The sequence below is a fragment of the Xenopus tropicalis genome, chromosome 2, assembly GCF_000004195.4.
Source record: "Xenopus tropicalis strain Nigerian chromosome 2, UCB_Xtro_10.0, whole genome shotgun sequence".
Classification (NCBI taxonomy): Eukaryota; Metazoa; Chordata; class Amphibia; order Anura; family Pipidae; genus Xenopus; species Xenopus tropicalis.
The window spans coordinates 120,405,638-120,422,534 of NC_030678.2; the positions used below are offsets into that span (position 1 = coordinate 120,405,638).

The following is a 16,897-nucleotide window of genomic DNA, read 5'->3' on the forward strand; positions in this document are numbered from 1 at the left end:
CCTCACTTATTTGTGCCTTTTAGTAGATTCTCCCATTAAAGTGGAGGTTTACCATATATAAAGATCTTTCCCATAAGTCACTATTGTCAAAATGAATTTTGTTTTAAAAAAACAATTTGTTTTTTTAAAGTTTGGTATAAAATACACATACACAGGTTTAGTGTTGTTCTTCTTTAGTGCAGTCAGGGCAGTAATAGCCCTATCTCTTGCTTACTCATTAGTATAGCATTATGCTAGTGCTGATCTCTGCAGTAAATAGTGGATAAGTAGGTTGGCAACCACCTTCTCTAAGGGAACAGTGCTGAAACCCAATAATAAAAAAGTATATATTGTAAAATGTAAATAAAAATAGGATTTTTGAAAAACAAGTTACTAAAATAATTTTTTCTCAACGTCATTGTGAGAAATTCGACTGCTCACCTCTTGTTTGACCACTATTGTTACCACACAGACTTCTGAAAGACAAAGAGAAGCTGTGCTTCAGAGGTGTGTGTAAAGTAGTAATTCACTGTTTTTTTTTTGTTTTAGATTTACTAGTCTTTCTTTTCTGCTTTTCTCTATCCTGAAATGTAAAATATTGTTAGGATTCCGGGATCACTGATTAGTCTAGATTTTTAAGGGTATTTTTATTTTGTATTACTTTCCTATCTATTCAGGCCCTCATCTTCCAGTCTGTTATTAAAATGTCAGCATGAAAACATTGGTAAGTGGGATCCTGGCAACCATGTAATAGTTTGAATTCTAAACCAGTGAGCTGCAGAAGAAAAGGTTGAATATCTAAAATAAAGATCAACAACACATTATCTTAAAGTAAATATACATTAATATATCTGTTAGTTTAATAAGCTACTTTAAAAAGTTATTTTCTCAATTAGGCCAACCATGTGCAGGGTCCAGTTAGACTAACTCCATCACTGGCCCAGGGACCAATAATGAGATCTTAGCTTGGGCCTATATAGACCATTTAGAATAGGTCTGCACCAGTGCACAGATGCAGTGCTTTCCCAATGGACTCTTCAAACCTGCACAGTAGATATCTGGCTAGTTCTTTTCCAGATATGGGTCATGTAGCCAAAAAGCTGCCAACTCTGGAGTGACCGGGTCTGCAATTAATATTTGCCTGTACATCTCCAGCTTTAGAATACCACAGTTTGCATCAAGGGTACCTAATGTAGACTTTGCTGCCACCCGATTTTCAAAAAAAGCCACTGTGTAAAATCTGAATAAATACAGAACGCAATAATTAAATTATTAAAACTGTATATTTCATTGAGAATAGTACAAAGACAACATATTGAATGTTGAAACTGAGAAATGCCATTGGTTTTTTTTTTTAAATTAAATGCTTGTTTTGTATTTGATGCCAGCAGCACATTTCACAAAAGCTGGGGCTTTTCCGCAGTTAATTTGGTCGCCTGTTTCCATGAAACAATCCATGCCTGGCAAATTATTTCGCCCATCACTAGTGACAGATCGAGACTGCGGGCAGGCCATTTTTGCACCTATATTGCACTTCATTCCATTCTCTTATTATTTATATTTTAGGCAGTGCCCCGACTTTTTTAAAAATGTTGTTGTACTTCAGTTACATCTTTATCATGCCTTCATCTTAGTACTTTGCCAGATTGTCATTGCAGTTCTTCATGAAGCAAATTACAAAGCAAGTCAAAAATTAAATGCATTAAAACGGGAATAATAATGATGGATTTGTTAGCGGGCAAATAGATGTAGTATTCTGCTGGTCGCCACATTAAGCTATCTTTGCGTGTGCTAAATATTTTCAGCTGTGCGCTATAACAGGTAACAAAGTGGGCAGTAGACGCTTCAGGAAACACTCAAGGGAATAGACCCTAAGACATTTCTTGTAACTGGAACGTCTTGCCTTCCCAACCCTTCACTAGACATATTAGTGCCTATTAATTAAACCAAATTTTTAACCAAAGAGGTATTATATTTTTGTGAATTTTCAGCACCATAAATGATACTAGTATTTTAAGTTATCTTTTGGAGACATTATGTAGTTTAGTATGGATTCTTTTGCCATTGGAAAATCAACATCATTGTTTCAACGTGTGGGTCTGTATATTCTCTTCCAGGTCTGTAACTATCCGGAATGCTGACATATATAACTGAGTATGAGCTGTTAAGATGGCACCAACAGATTCTCTGGAACATGCAATCCCATTGTTTTCTCTCTCCCCCTTCTTTGCCAAATGTCTAGTAGGAACATTAGCATTTGTGTGCTTCGCAAACAGCTACAATGGACGTTTTGTGTTTGATGACTCAGAAGCCATCATCAATAACAAGGTATATGTAAATCAATATGAATTAAGATCTTCATTTCTAGAAAATATATTTTTTAAAGTGATAATTTCCTACCTGAAACTTCACCTGGCGATTTTAATACAAAGATATTGGTGATTGATTTGGAGCATTTTTGCTACAAAATTCCATTGCAATAACGCTCCAAAGTGCCTCAAGTAAGATTAATCTTAGGTATATTTCATGCACAAGTCATTCTCTCATTCAGTGAATAGCGTAGGGGCAGATGTGAATCAGGCCATGATTAGGGCCCTCACAGAAAAGCTTGACAGATACAAGCACATTACAGCTGTGGGGAAAAGGAATGCAAAAGAAAGTGTTTTTGCAAGCCAAGAAACATGCTACAATAATATGTAATGTACTGTAATAACAGATCCAAAAACACAGAGCTGTTAGTTGATGCTTTTTATTTTTTAATATATATATTTCTTCTTTTTTGTCAATGTATGTGTGCCATTTTAGGACCTCAGAGGAGAGACCCCAGTTGCTGATCTGTGGCTACATGATTTCTGGGGTACAAAACTCAGTAGCAATGCTAGTCACAAATCTTATAGACCTCTCACCGTGTTAACATTCAGGTGAGGTGTTTTTTTTTTTTTTATTAATCTCAGAAATGCCTTTCATGGAAGTACAGGTATGGGTCCTGTTATCCTGAATGCTCGGGACCAGGGGTTTTCCCAGATTGTTCCGCAATTTGGATCTCCATACCTTAAGTCTACTAAAGAATCATTTTAACATTAAATAAATAGGATTGCTTTGCTTCCAATAAGGATTAATTATATCTTAGTTGGGATCAAGTACAAGGTACTGTTTTATTATTACAGAGAAAAAGAAAAACAGTTTTAAAATTTTTAATTACTTGATTATAATGGAAGATGGGCTTTCCGTAATTTGGAGCTTTCTGGATAACGTTTTTTCGGATAACAGGTCCCATTCCTGTAGTGTGTTTACTTTTAAACTTGTGGGTTAAGGCTTTCTGCTTTTCTTTCTTGAGTTATGAGTGGCTATTTCCTATTAGCCAGTGTAATGGACTGTAATACCAGCGTGCAGTTTGGGTCATCACTGCATATGTGTGTGATCAGACAGCCTCATCCTATCCCATCTGAATGAAACATCACTTCATACACCAAGTTTACCTAAAAATGAGCCCTTATTAAAACTAAGCATTGACGATACAGTCTTGTCCAATCATTGAAAGGCTTATAGAGAAAAATGATTGGTTTTATTCTTTATTAATGTGGTCATTTAATACTTTTAAAACTTTAAAACTTGATATGCCAATTCCACACATTGCATAGCTAATCAGGAGTTGCAGGAACAGACTGAACCAGAGGAACCTAAGGTACTTTTGGCTTAAAGGGGAGATCCTTTAACGTAATAGACTGTTGGCCACAGGCTGTGAGAATTAACATAGCAGCCTTATGGGATACTACCTTTATAACTTTTTTTCCTAAAATACTTGGCAAATCACATTGCATGTATCACTAAAACAAACCCTCTCATGACTTGTCTTTTAGATCAAATACAATATACATGAGCAGATTGACTGTATATACCTATTTTATGGTCAGAATTAGACCTGGGAAAGTCATTGACAGGAAATTGCAGACAAGCAGGAACTAGCTTGTTTAGCTCTAAATTTAAGAGTTTCAGTATACAAATCACATTTCTGTGTGATTATGTGGTATTCATGCTGAGAGGTATGCCTGTGGTCACTACCATCAGCCCAGCAGCCCACCCACAATATCCCTACAAAGCAGTAAAGCACCTTCAGTATGCCTCTCTTTTAGATAAATTGTCTTTCCTTCTCTCCCAGATGATTACCCTTTCTATAAACAGTGGCACTGATCAGGTGAAGCTTGTAGGGATCTTCATATTCTCTTGCCCCTGTCATTCTGTTAGTATCAATTTAATCTCATTATTTTACAAGAGACGGAACAAACATGCTTTCCATTGTTTTATTTCCTGGCACACTGTAGTGTTTTTTTGTGTGTTGGTTAAAAGCCCTCTTTATGGACAGTAGGGGCAGCTAGCAACTATGTGATATTTGTATGTTGTAGTTATTTAAAATATGTGGTCTGTTTGTGTCTTTTTCAGAATGAATTACCATATAGCAGGAGGATTGCATCCAGTGGGATTTCATTTCGTCAATATTGTCTTGCATTGTTTAGTCTCTGTCCTGATGCTTAATGTATTCTCAATGCTATTTGGTGGAATGACATGCAGCCATAAAGGCAAACAGATAACCTATGCTCCCAAAGCATCACTGCTAGCTGCTTTGCTCTTTGCTGTGCACCCAGTACATACTGAATGCGTAAGTAATCTCCATTGTTTCAGTTTGGATTGCATGGTTCCCAAGATCTGTAATCTATTAAATAGTAAATTATATTATTATATAACTTTAATGTTTATTTACTTTTCTTGATACATGTTACAACTAGAGTAGAGTAAAAAACAGTTGAGACAATTGAGACTTATAAAGAGCTAAATATATCTAAACAAAAGTATTATTGCAAAAGGCTTTGGATACAAAAACTTTGCCAAAATCCATCTTTTAGTGGTAGCATTATCCTGAAAGTAGTGCTTTGGGAAGACTGAGGATCAGAAGCAAACAATGGCTGCCTAGGATAAAGAACACATAATTGGATGTTTATTTCTACCAGACAAATCTACAAAAACAAAATAATGTTACAGTCACTCTAACTTGATGTTTACATTTTTTATGCAGCAAACATTTGTTTAAAGGCAGGCCAGTGTAGATTAATGTATTTACTACTGTGTTGTATATGTTTTATGGAAAAATTTGGACTAAACATAATTATCTTCCGCTTGCATTGTTTTCCTTAGCACCTATGAAGAGAGATGAGTAGAGTTTATTTCACACCAAGATATTTACCAGATTTGTAGTCATTTATCAATTAAAATGAGTTCCTATTTTCACTGCCATGATACCCTGGCCTAGTGGAGCCTAACAACTTAATTTTGTACTTAAAATTTTTCATAAAAATCCATTGCTGTCAGACAGGTTGGTGACCATCATCCTAATCTCTTTCCTCCTCTAATGTGATAATCCCCATAAGAGAAGTCAACAGGGGGCCCAGCCTGATGTCACTGATTGTGGGGTCTGCCAATAGTGGTTGTTAATAGAAAAAGCAGGCATGGCATTTTGAGAAATAACCATCTTTTTTTGCTTGCTGTTTATACAGAGTAATAATGTAAAACTATGTCACCATAATGATACTCCTGCAGGAACTCAGTCACTTATGGTACTAAGTGAAGTTGCAGTATGACAGCTGCTCAATGAAAATGCTTTGATCCAATAACTTTTGAGCCATGTGTTTACAAAATATTGGAAAGAAATGAATGATATAAATAGAGGTATAACATCATAATTTTTGTTAACTTAAATATGCAGCGTGTTAATGATGTGCTATTTATTTTAAGGTTGCAGGGATTGTTGGTAGAGCAGATTTACTCTGTGCATTGTGCGTTGTACTTTCCTTTCTTGGATACTGCAGAGCTCTACCTGGAAGTAAGTGTATCACTTATTTATGGTCAGTTCTACTGCAGATTAGAAGCATTCCTTCTTTGTATATTAGGGTTTTTAAAACATAAGTTTGACCTACATTACTCCTAACAGAATTTTTTATTTTGATACTTTTGTCATTGTATTCTGTGGAGATTAACAGCCTGGCATCTGCCACACATAAAATGCAAATATAAAATAATGGGTATTTTGGATATGTAGCCGTACATCACTGAAAAAGAAAACAAAGCTAAATTAAAACTGCTGTTGAAAATGGTATATACATATAGTATAGTTATGGAACTACAGACCATCAGGAATTCAGCTGACATTTTATTCTGTTTTCTGGTTCCCTTCATGTGGAGCATGAAACTTAAATATCAAATAGCCCGTCTTGACACTAATATTTAAGAAAGCTTTAAATGCACAACAGGAAAAACTTGTGCAAACAAATGTGATTGTGTACTGTTATGACCTTTCCTATTGGAAATGAAATTCCTACTGTGAGATACAAAGATAAAAGGCAGTGACCACAACTAATAAAAGCACTAAAAGCATTTTGAAGTATATGCGGTATTTTTGGAAAGAATGCAAATGTAAAGAAAATGGGTCGTTGCCTTTGAAGTAGCATTGTATTCTAGTTAAAGTTCATAAACCATTTTATTCTTTAGCAACTTTGGCAGAATATAATTATGGTAAATACTTACAATTTTCACAACCTAATAACATACAAATTTTTTTTCGTAACAAGTATTGAGTGCATTTTCAGTGAATTTTCAAGGAATACAGCCACAAAAAAGATATTTACATTCGTATTTGTACACAAAACATTGTTTATTATTATTAGGTGCATTGAGGCACTTTATCTATGTTTACCCCTCAATGGCTTTTCTTTTTCCATAAATGTGGAATACTGGGAACAATTTTTAATTTGTTTTTGGTCCATTTGGCCAACCGCCCGCTTTAATGTTTTTAGAAAAAAAAAAAAGTAAAGAAGAGTTAATTTGCATGATGAATGATTATGGGTATAATATACAACCTATTTTTGAACATATTGGACATAAATAATATTATAAGAATCAAAGGAGTCCCATAACCTAAAAATGGCATAAGGCAAAAATACTGAGCGTTGTCAACAGTCACAGAACTCCATGGTGACTCTTAATATCCTTATATATTAGAGTGGAGAAAAAATATCTTATAATACCCAAGTTTTTCTAGTATAGCTATGTTTTGTGTGATGATGTATAGGATTGGGATTAATATATATATAAATATATAAATATATATATGCACACACTGTTTTGCAAAAATATTCAGATGATTAACAATTATGTTTGATTACAGATAATACAACCCATTCTTCTGTGTTTTGGGTGATGTTTAGCATTCTTTTGGCTGCAGTTGCCATGTTATGCAAAGAACAAGGTATTACAGTTTTGGTAAGTAAAATTTAATTTAAAAAAAATCATGTAAATAGCACACGGATTGAATTTAATATGCAAGTTAGATTAGCCCTTGGTGCACAGATCTGCTCTTTTGGCAAGGTAGTAAGCCAACTATAGCTGGAATTTTGAATCCAGTCCAAAGAAAATATTTTTTTGTGTGCTGGGTTTATTGACCCTCATCTGAATGCTAGAAAGAGTCAGTAAAGGAAGGCGCATAATTAAAAATCTATAAAGAATAAAAATTGATAATTATACTAGTAATTCGAAGAACATTTGCAAAGTTGCTAAGAATAGAACATTCTATAACATACTAAAATGTAACATAAAGGTCACCCCACCCCTTTAATGCTCTGTATTTACTGTCTGTTTATGGTGTGAGCCATTATGTGAGTCATTACATATATAAACATACAGTGCTTAATTATGCAATGCTACAAATGGTTTGTCATTACTGCACATTGTTCTGTTAAGTGCAGCAATGTGCATGATGAAACTTGGATTGATGTTGTGGTAGTGTGTGGGAAATGTGAATGAGCCCAGAGGTTTGTGGAAGAGTAGAACAAATTATTGGTAACTTAAAAATACACCATATGTGCTTAAAACATTCATATTTGCCACAGGCATTTTCATGCTACTTTACAGTATCGTAAAATTGCCATGTGTGATATAGCTCTAACTATTTATCTCTGGTATAGTTTTCTATAGACTAGCACCTCTCTGCCTGGTTGTATTGGTCTTACAGGCCATATATCAGCCTTTTTGGCCACATACATGACCCTGCAAGAAGTAGTAAACAACCTTTGTGTATGACTAGCCTCCAGCATGTATCCACCTAATGTGATTATTGGTCTTATGGAGGGCCACACTCCCTTCCTTTAGCATCTTTTTAGTACAAATCCTGAGAACTGCTAAACATTCTAAATTGGCACTGATATCACAAGGAGAGGGAATGTAAGTATGTTGGTACCAGAAACTTAAGCCTAATAATTTGTGATATTCTTTTTACTTGCTTAGGTTATTGGACAACAACTTCCTCTCAAGACATTCTGTGTTTCGTACCTAGTTTAGCAACCACTGGAAAGTGGCAGTTATCAGATGCCCGTACTATTTGCAAAATATTGGCATTGGATTTGCAAGCAGTCATTTTAGAATTTGAAAATGCAAAGCTTGTTTTTCTTCAATTACATTAGTTGTATTTTTTCGTCATTTAAAAACAAGATGAATAATTTACAGGTTAAAAGTATGTTGCACTTATAATTTACCTATGCAATTATTACAGCTCCCAAGAACAATTTTTATTAAAAGTAACCTAAGCTGCCCCTTTTCTTAAAAATGTGTTTGATTAGTGTGAAATTTAAATATTTTACAATCTTTCTAAAAAGCTCTTGGGATGAAAGAACAACAAAAAGACTATTGTCTTTCCTAGGGCTTGAATGCGGTATTTGATGTCTTTGTAATCTGCAAGTTAAACATTCTGGAATGTGTCCAGAAGGTACTGCGCAGGGACAAAACATCAGAGGTGAGTGTATTAAATTTCCCATTCTCAATTCAGTGCACATTGCCTAGCTCTTCAGTTACAGCACAGTGTGATGTCATGTCTGTCTCTAAGCGCCATACTTGAAAGAAGCTGCATATTTTTTTTTTTTTTTTGCTCACCTCCTCCTCCTCTGCCGTGTGATTTTGATGTTCCAGTCGAAAGTCATATTGAAACACTTATTATTCATCCTTTTGAATGTGGAAGGTAGTATGCACCCTATCTACAAGATGTGGCAATAAGAATGCATGAAAGATCTTAGGAAAGTAGGAGTTAAAGTAAGCCAAAATAGCATATCACATTATATACAAATACACACTTGCACACTCCCAGGCACATCTTGTTGTATAAAATATTCTGTAACTGTCGATGTTAATTAGCTCAGATGTTGTTGAACTATTGCCTAGCAAGCATTGTTTATCTCATCTGTATTTCATCTTAAATCATTTGTCCAGGGGCCCCTGTTAGCAGATTACAAGGGTACACATATGTTCACGGCATGCTGTGTCCTTTATTTAGCTATAATGCCAAGAATATCTAGAACCGCAAATACGTTTACACCTAAGGGTGAGGGCTCACTGGGCGTACAGTCAGCTTCTCTCCACCTGTGTTTTTTAGGGAGGTACAGAGAAGCCGATCTGCGGGATTGTCCCAAAAGACAAGAAAGCATGGATTTTCAGGTCGATAGCTGCAATCAGTACAATGCAGCCAGAGAGAAGCCGAACATATGCCCAGTGTGCCCTCACCCTTTATCTGACTCTAATTGACCTTAAGGGTGAGGGCAAACTCGGTGTATGGTTTGTTTCTCTCCGACTGCATTTTGTTACTGCACTCAGGCCAATGCTGTGCCTGTGCCTTAATGTATACAATGCTGATATGATGCCAGTACAACTAAGCTTTTAAGTATTTACTAATTTAGCAACACATCAACATTGTATACTGTACATTAAGGATACATTCTCACTCCATATTGTACCCTTACATCTCTACTGTTCTAAAAAGGTTTCCACTAGGTATTGGAAAGCTGTTCGTGAGATCAGTCAAGTTCTTTCACTCTCATTTAAGCAAAACTATTCTTTACAAAACTTTGCATGGGGCAGGTATCCCCAACCTTTTATAGATGTAAGCCACATTCAAATGGAAAAAGTGTTGGGGAGCAACGCAAACATGAAAAGTTTCTGGGGTGCCAATAAAAGCTGTAATTGCCTATTTAATAGCCCCTATGAGGCTTTATTTGGCATTACACTGGGTTTTTATGCAACCAAAACTTGCCACCTAACCAAAACTTCAAAAATTAGCACCTGCTTTGAGTCCACTGGGAGCAACATCCATAGGGCTTGGGAGCAACATGTTGCTCACGAGACACTGGTTGGGAATCACTGACATAGAGGCATTATTTTGCTGAAACAAGAAAGGGTTTTTTTGCAAAGTGTTGCCTAAGGGTGCAAAGTATAAAATTGCTAAGATAGTCTTTGTAGTATGAAGACTTGCTTTCACTGAATCAGAGCCCTTACCCAAACCATGAAAAACAGGTTTTCTGTCAAAGAGTATGTGGTCATCTCTGCAGGGGCATTTTCAAAAGACAGCGATCTTTAAATAACTCCAGCTGATGATTGTCATTGAACATGGTAATCGTAGGTTTGTATGTGGGTGCTCTTTTATTTAAAAAAAAGAAACAAACAAAAAAAAAAACATGCTGTTAAAAGTAGCATTTTTGTACTTTTGCCCATATAGGTAAGGGCAATAGGTTATTATCTGGGCTGAAGCTTTGGATCTCTCAACATTCCTTTACACTCTTTTCATCTATTAAATATGAATTTTAAATTAAAGGTGTACATTAAATATATAGATCTTTAAAATCACAGCCTTGTTGGCATTGATGTTGTGATACACAAAAGCTAGTGAAATTTGGGGATTCTTTATGCTTTACACTAAATGAAACATCAACAGATTTTGCCAGGTTTGCACACAAAACATAACATAGGTTTTCTTTGTTTCTATTTTCTCCTGTCCAGAATAATAAGTTCGACAGAAAGGGACTATTTGTAAGGATCAGCCTTTTGGTGTCTGGTGGTATATGCATGCTTTATATACGCTGGCGTATAATGGGCACCGGACCACCTGCTTTTACTGAAGTAGACAACCCAGCCTCTTTTGCGGATAGCCTGCTTGTGAGAGTAAGTTTGACTTATGAAAAATGTTTATTCATATGCAGAAAATGCATAGAGCTCACTGTACCACTGGAGTGCACTGTATCTCAGCTAAAGGGGCAGAATCTGTTTTCCCAAGTTTGCTGCTTAATATGCAAGATACCAAGCAGCATACATTTAGTTTGCTAAGTAGCTGCTTTGATGCATAATTAAAAGTGTCATGTCTACAGTATAACTCACATTATGCAGCAATTAGTTAGTTAACCTTCTATGTACAGGTATAGGACCTTTTATCCAGAATTCTCGGAATCTGGTGTTTTCCAGATAATCTTTCCGTAATTTGGAACTAATTACGGGGATCTTTCTGTAATTTGGATCTTCATACCTTAAGTCTGTTAAATAATTAAACCCAATAGGTTTGTTTTGTCTCCAATAAGGATTAATTATATCTTAGTTGGGATCAAGTACAAGATATTGTTTTATTTTTTCAGAGAAAAAAAAGAAATCATTTAAAAAAAATAAAATTATTTCATTAAAATGGACTCTATGGGAGATGGCCTTCCCATTAGGAGATTTCTGGATAACAGGTTCCTGAATAACAGGTCCCATACCTGTATTTATTTTGCCCTGAAAAGGCTATATCACTTTATATATATAAAATATGAATTATATGGCAGGTGAAAGGATGATGTGGGAGATACTTTCGGACAAAAGTTAATATATTTCAAATATTTTATCAGAAGCCAACAATTCGATTGCAGCTTTATAGAAAAAATGTTTTTGTTTTTTTTCTTGCAAAATGTACAATGCATTTACTATTTACTATGCATAGTAACTTTGGAACACAACGCATACATCATATTAACCAGAAAATTTAGAAACTGACAGATTCTGAGATCTTATCACATATAAGTACATGTAAATGCTGTGTCAGTGGGAGCTGCCTGCTATATTTATTTGGCTCATTTTAGGCATCTTGTTTATAACTAGATCTTGTGTAGACCTAATCAGAGCTGCACTTTATAGGTAACTATTTGTTATCATTGTCCTGTTGAGATCTATGCAAAATGCTTTAAAAGAGAGAAATATATAACAGTATAAATGTGAATATGCAAAAAAGGAATACTCTGTGCACAAGGTAAGCTATGCCTTTATATGTTATTGCCTTTTTAATGAAATATATATTGCTAAAGTTCATTTGTGTATATAAAGTATGTTTTTCGATTAACAAAGTTTAATGTCAGAAAATGAAATTATGATTAAAGCAGTTAGGTTATGTTAAATTAACACACATTGAATGTAATCAGAATACTGTGTCTTTACAAATCAATTGTTGCAGCTGATATATAAAATTGCATTTTTTCTCACTTAATGGCAGGTAATAAACTATAATTACTACTATTCCTTGAATGGATGGCTGCTGCTGTGCCCCTGGTGGCTGTGCTTTGATTGGTCAATGGGCTGCATACCTCTTATTAACTCTCTTAGTGACTGGAGAGTAATTGCACTAGTAGCTCTTTGGTTCTGTCTGCTTGGCTTAATGTACCAAGCATTATTCTCCAATAATGCACAAAAGAGAAGGTGAGTTTTGCCTGATGTTTCTTTAATGGGTTATGGAAGCTTTTTTGTCAAACTTTTATGCCTTGCCCTTATCATAGCAAATGCATTTGAAAGGAACTGCAGTGAGGCAGATTTCCACTGGGTTTGTGTGTCCATATGCTGTCAGTCTCACAGTTTTTATTTGTGTGGTAAGTAAATAACTAAGAAAACAATATTACAGATGGAGCAGACCTTATTAAAGCATCTAGTGCGCAAGGCACACCAGTAGAAAACAGGCTGTGCAACAAAAAAAAGAGCTAAATTTTTCACCAGGTTTCGCCACAAAAAAACCCCCATAGACTCCAATGGATGAAAAAAAAATGCCCATTGATTTCAATGTGAAATGGGACAGATTCACTATATGTCTTTCTGTGTTTCACTCCCTACTGCTTGTTTAAATCAACATTTAGAGAAATATTTAATTGAATAAATAATTCAACAAACATCATGAGAATTTTCCCTGGGGGTAATTGAGGTAGTGCAAGTAGCAATGCTTAGGCTTAGAGTATGTGATCAGACAATACACTTGCTCTTTTAATTCATGTTTGCCAAAGAAAGCCAACATTCTTAGAGAATGTCTTGTTTAGGCTACAAAAACTGTAATTCCATGCTATTATCCTACAACTCCACCCAACAACCAGCAATCATCCTTTATCTCTTACTAAGACGATTCTCCCCTGCAGATCATATCTTTTCTTTATTTCCACACAGAGTGCCTGAATAAAAATATCTAATTCTTTGCGTATTAGACTTCATCATCAGATTTACAGATGCATTTGCTTTAGACAGCTACAGTATTTTTTTTTATATTAGATGCTCCTTTTATTTCTTGCCTTCTTAGTCAGGTTTAAGGGGATGCTTTAATCAGTAATTACTACTTTCTATAAAAACACTTTAAATAATCTTCAAATACTTACCTTTGTCATACTGATTTTGCGCAGTGTGTCCTCCAAGTTAATCGGGCTCACATTTTGTCTGTGATATAGACGATTCAGGCTGCTTGCATTAGTTTATAATTCTAGTTGTTGGAATTTTGGGGAGTTAGGAATGAGCTAGGAGAACTGCTGTGATTTCTTTTTGAGAGAAATCAGACTATTATGTGAGTTCTCCACGATATACATACTTTTCTTAGATTCCTTTCATTGAGAGTCCACAAGGACTGTGACCACTTCAACCAATCTAAATTGGTGATATAAACCAACCACATAGACTTCATGAGGTTTCACACCACATTATAAATCTCCAGCTGTTCAGCCTAAGATCTAAACCATTGTTACCCATAATAGACAAAAGACCTTTCTAATCCAGAAAGCATCTGAATCAGTCCTAAAATTCTTTTTAATTAGGACTAATTTTGCATATTGCTCTTTTTCCCCAGTAAGGCTAATGTCCGACAAAGTGATTTAGTCGCCCGCAATAGATCTCTTCTACTACTGGCGGCTTACCACACTGAAATGCCTTTCCACCATCAACAATAGGAGTCACCGGTGAAAAAGGCCTACGTGTGTGAAATATTCTCCTGCAGGAAACTTTGTGTTAGTCACCCTCTGTAGCAGAGATCTATTGCGGGCGACTAAATCGATCCATCAGACATTAGCCTTATGCTTACACTGATGCTGTCATCAGACAAAAGTGTTTTTTTTGCCTGAGAACAATAGGGCTTATTTATCATAGAGCAGGATCGGGGCTAATTCTTCATATATGTATGTATGTATATTTTTATTTATAAAGCGCTACTTATGTACGCAGCGCTGTACAGTAGAATCATCTTGTAAATCCCAATAATATCTGGATGCTATATAAGAATATATAGTCACACACCACTGTAAAAGTTGTGCTAAAGTTTAAAAGACATCAGATACCCTTAAAAGGATGCATGAGCACCAAAGTCCAGTCTACTATTCAGACTTCTAAATGTGAATTAATTATATTGCACACTTTCCAATCAATAAATCACAAAAATCATTTTTATGAACTATAATGTTTTTTGTACAATTTCAGTTTATCATAGCAAAGTAATTCATTCCAATACCATCCATAGTTCAGGCTTGAAAATTTAAAGCCACTGAGAACAATTTATGCAGTAATTCAAATTTGTCATTCAGCTTCCCACAGTCACAAAGGGGCTCACCCACCACGTAAATGTCACTTGATTTATCACAGAAGTCCACCAGAGTATGTATTTGATATAAATCTAGGACTGCATTTAGCTGGCCATCATGCTAGATTATTTAGCAGTAAATTTAAATGTTGTCGAACAAGGGCTTGGCATATTTTTACAGTCGTGTCCAGTTGTAAAGAAACTGTCCTTAGAAGGTAGTACAGAGGCATTTGTCTTGGAACTGTAGTTGTCCTTTTAAAATATAATTTCTAAAGACTTATAATTTCTATTTCATTATCTTAGATTTTGTAAAATTATATGGCAGAAAAATATTATTTAAAACAGTAACTGCCAGCATTCCTTTAACATGTATGAATCTCAGTGAGCTTTTTTTACGTAGGGTGTCAACGCCAGTTACTATAAATCAGCGTGTCTGACTGTCTGTACGCAAGAACAACTGTCATTCACAGGAGGGGGTGTGATGCTGGCGTGTGGTGAACTAGGCCAGGAGTCTGGCTTCCAATATGGGGACCATATGGAACATGCCTGTATAAGACACACATAAACAGTTGGACATATATATTTTTTCCTCTAATTTCTCTTTCCCCTGCTGTGACAGAACAATGTGTGAACGTTACAAGCAGACAGAACAGTTTTGCTGGTTTAAAAGATAAAGTCTTCAATCTCATTGCAGACTTAACTGTAACAGTGGGTTCATCAGTCTGAAAATTGTCTCCAACATTCCATAACATTCCATCTGTTGTTCAAAGGTGAAACAAAAACCTAATGAATGTAAAAATACATGTTTACAGTGGATATTGTATCCATTGGAGAGGATGAACAGGCCCAAGTTTGGCGTGTCCCTACCAGTCCGAACAACATGATGTTTCATCTAGTGCAAAGAGCATATTGTGAACAGCAATGCCATTCTATGGTTTTCTTGTATTGTGGCCTACATTTAAGGGGGTATTTATCCTGTTTAATAGACCTTATTCTGATTAGTATACACTTATTTCCCAAAGCAGCCAACTCTTTGGGCTTTTATACATAAGATTATTATTATCTTTCCTCTCATCTGTATTACCCTTTGTGGGACATTAATCGCCTCCAAAGAGCTTACTCGAATGATATCTGTCCAAAAATCGGCCAGATATAGATTGGACAGGTTATGGATATAGTATGCAATGTAACCCTAAGGACAGTAGCATATGGGAAAATTTGGGGGACATTCCAGCTGTGGCACTGACCTGTATACATTTTTGCAAACACTGGGGATTATTTCTTGACAAGCAGTTAAAGAGTGCTTCTAGGTGATTACCATGGCTGGCAATGGTGGGCAAATGTAGGCAATTTAGAGGCACACCCCTACGCCCATACAGCTAGAAATGGCAGGGCACCAAATTGCCTGAAATTGTCATGTGCACCATTTCCCAAATAAGTAAAGGATGACATTAAAATGATAAGCACTTATATGTGTGTATCCCTTTGAGTCCTTTTCATTCATAGTGACTGCGGATACATTCTAATGTTGTTGTGCTTTTGTTTTAAAGATGTCCTTTTGTGTACCGATTGTTTGTATTTATATATATATATTTATCACTTAAATATATTTTATGTGAAATAACTGCATCTTACTAAATGCTATTTATTTATTGTATGCATATTTATTACATTTGCGTACTTCTATAACTCTACCCCGAGAATGAATACTTAACCAACAGCACTGTGAATCTTATGATTCCAGAGGGCAGCGCTTAGTACTAAAAATAGCAATTTTCTAGTTAGGAGTACCCAATATACAGTACATACTAGTAAAAGAAGTATCTTTTATGAAAATGATTTATTTAGATGAAGCAGGGTTTTACATGTTTTTTATGCAATATATTTTTATAGGAACCTACATTGCTCAAAGGTATAGTTAGTTTTCCTTAAAAGCCAGAATTATGTATGTGGGGTGGCCCTTCTATAGTAGAAATTGCCTAAGTGCTAAGCATTAGTAGACTTACTGCTACTTACAGTTGTTCTGCTGGAGGGAAGTTGCACTGAGGCAGAATAAACTCATACAAAGTTTCATGCTTGGAAACTGTTGTGCAAGTGCTTCAATACTATATTGTGTCCTCTGTCACAAAACCTGCTCACTGGAAACTGCTTGTCACGGGGGTAAAGATATAATAATATAACAGATAATTGGGAATTTATTGTAATTAAAATGAATGT

At 35.5% G+C, this 16,897-nt stretch overlaps 1 protein-coding gene across 1 annotated transcript in view; it reads left to right on the forward strand.

Annotated features, from left to right (window-relative positions):
- Positions 1–16,897, forward strand: part of tmtc4 (transmembrane and tetratricopeptide repeat containing 4) — a gene marked incomplete at its 5' end in the record, with an annotated part of 32,704 nt that overhangs the window by 618 nt on the left and 15,189 nt on the right. Inside the window, 9 exon segments of the mRNA NM_001128014.1 lie at positions 657–703; positions 2,097–2,307; positions 2,785–2,900; positions 4,420–4,636; positions 5,767–5,854; positions 7,196–7,290; positions 8,723–8,815; positions 10,846–11,007; positions 12,359–12,561. Coding sequence (NP_001121486.1) covers positions 2,149–2,307; positions 2,785–2,900; positions 4,420–4,636; positions 5,767–5,854; positions 7,196–7,290; positions 8,723–8,815; positions 10,846–11,007; positions 12,359–12,561 — 1,133 coding nt within the window.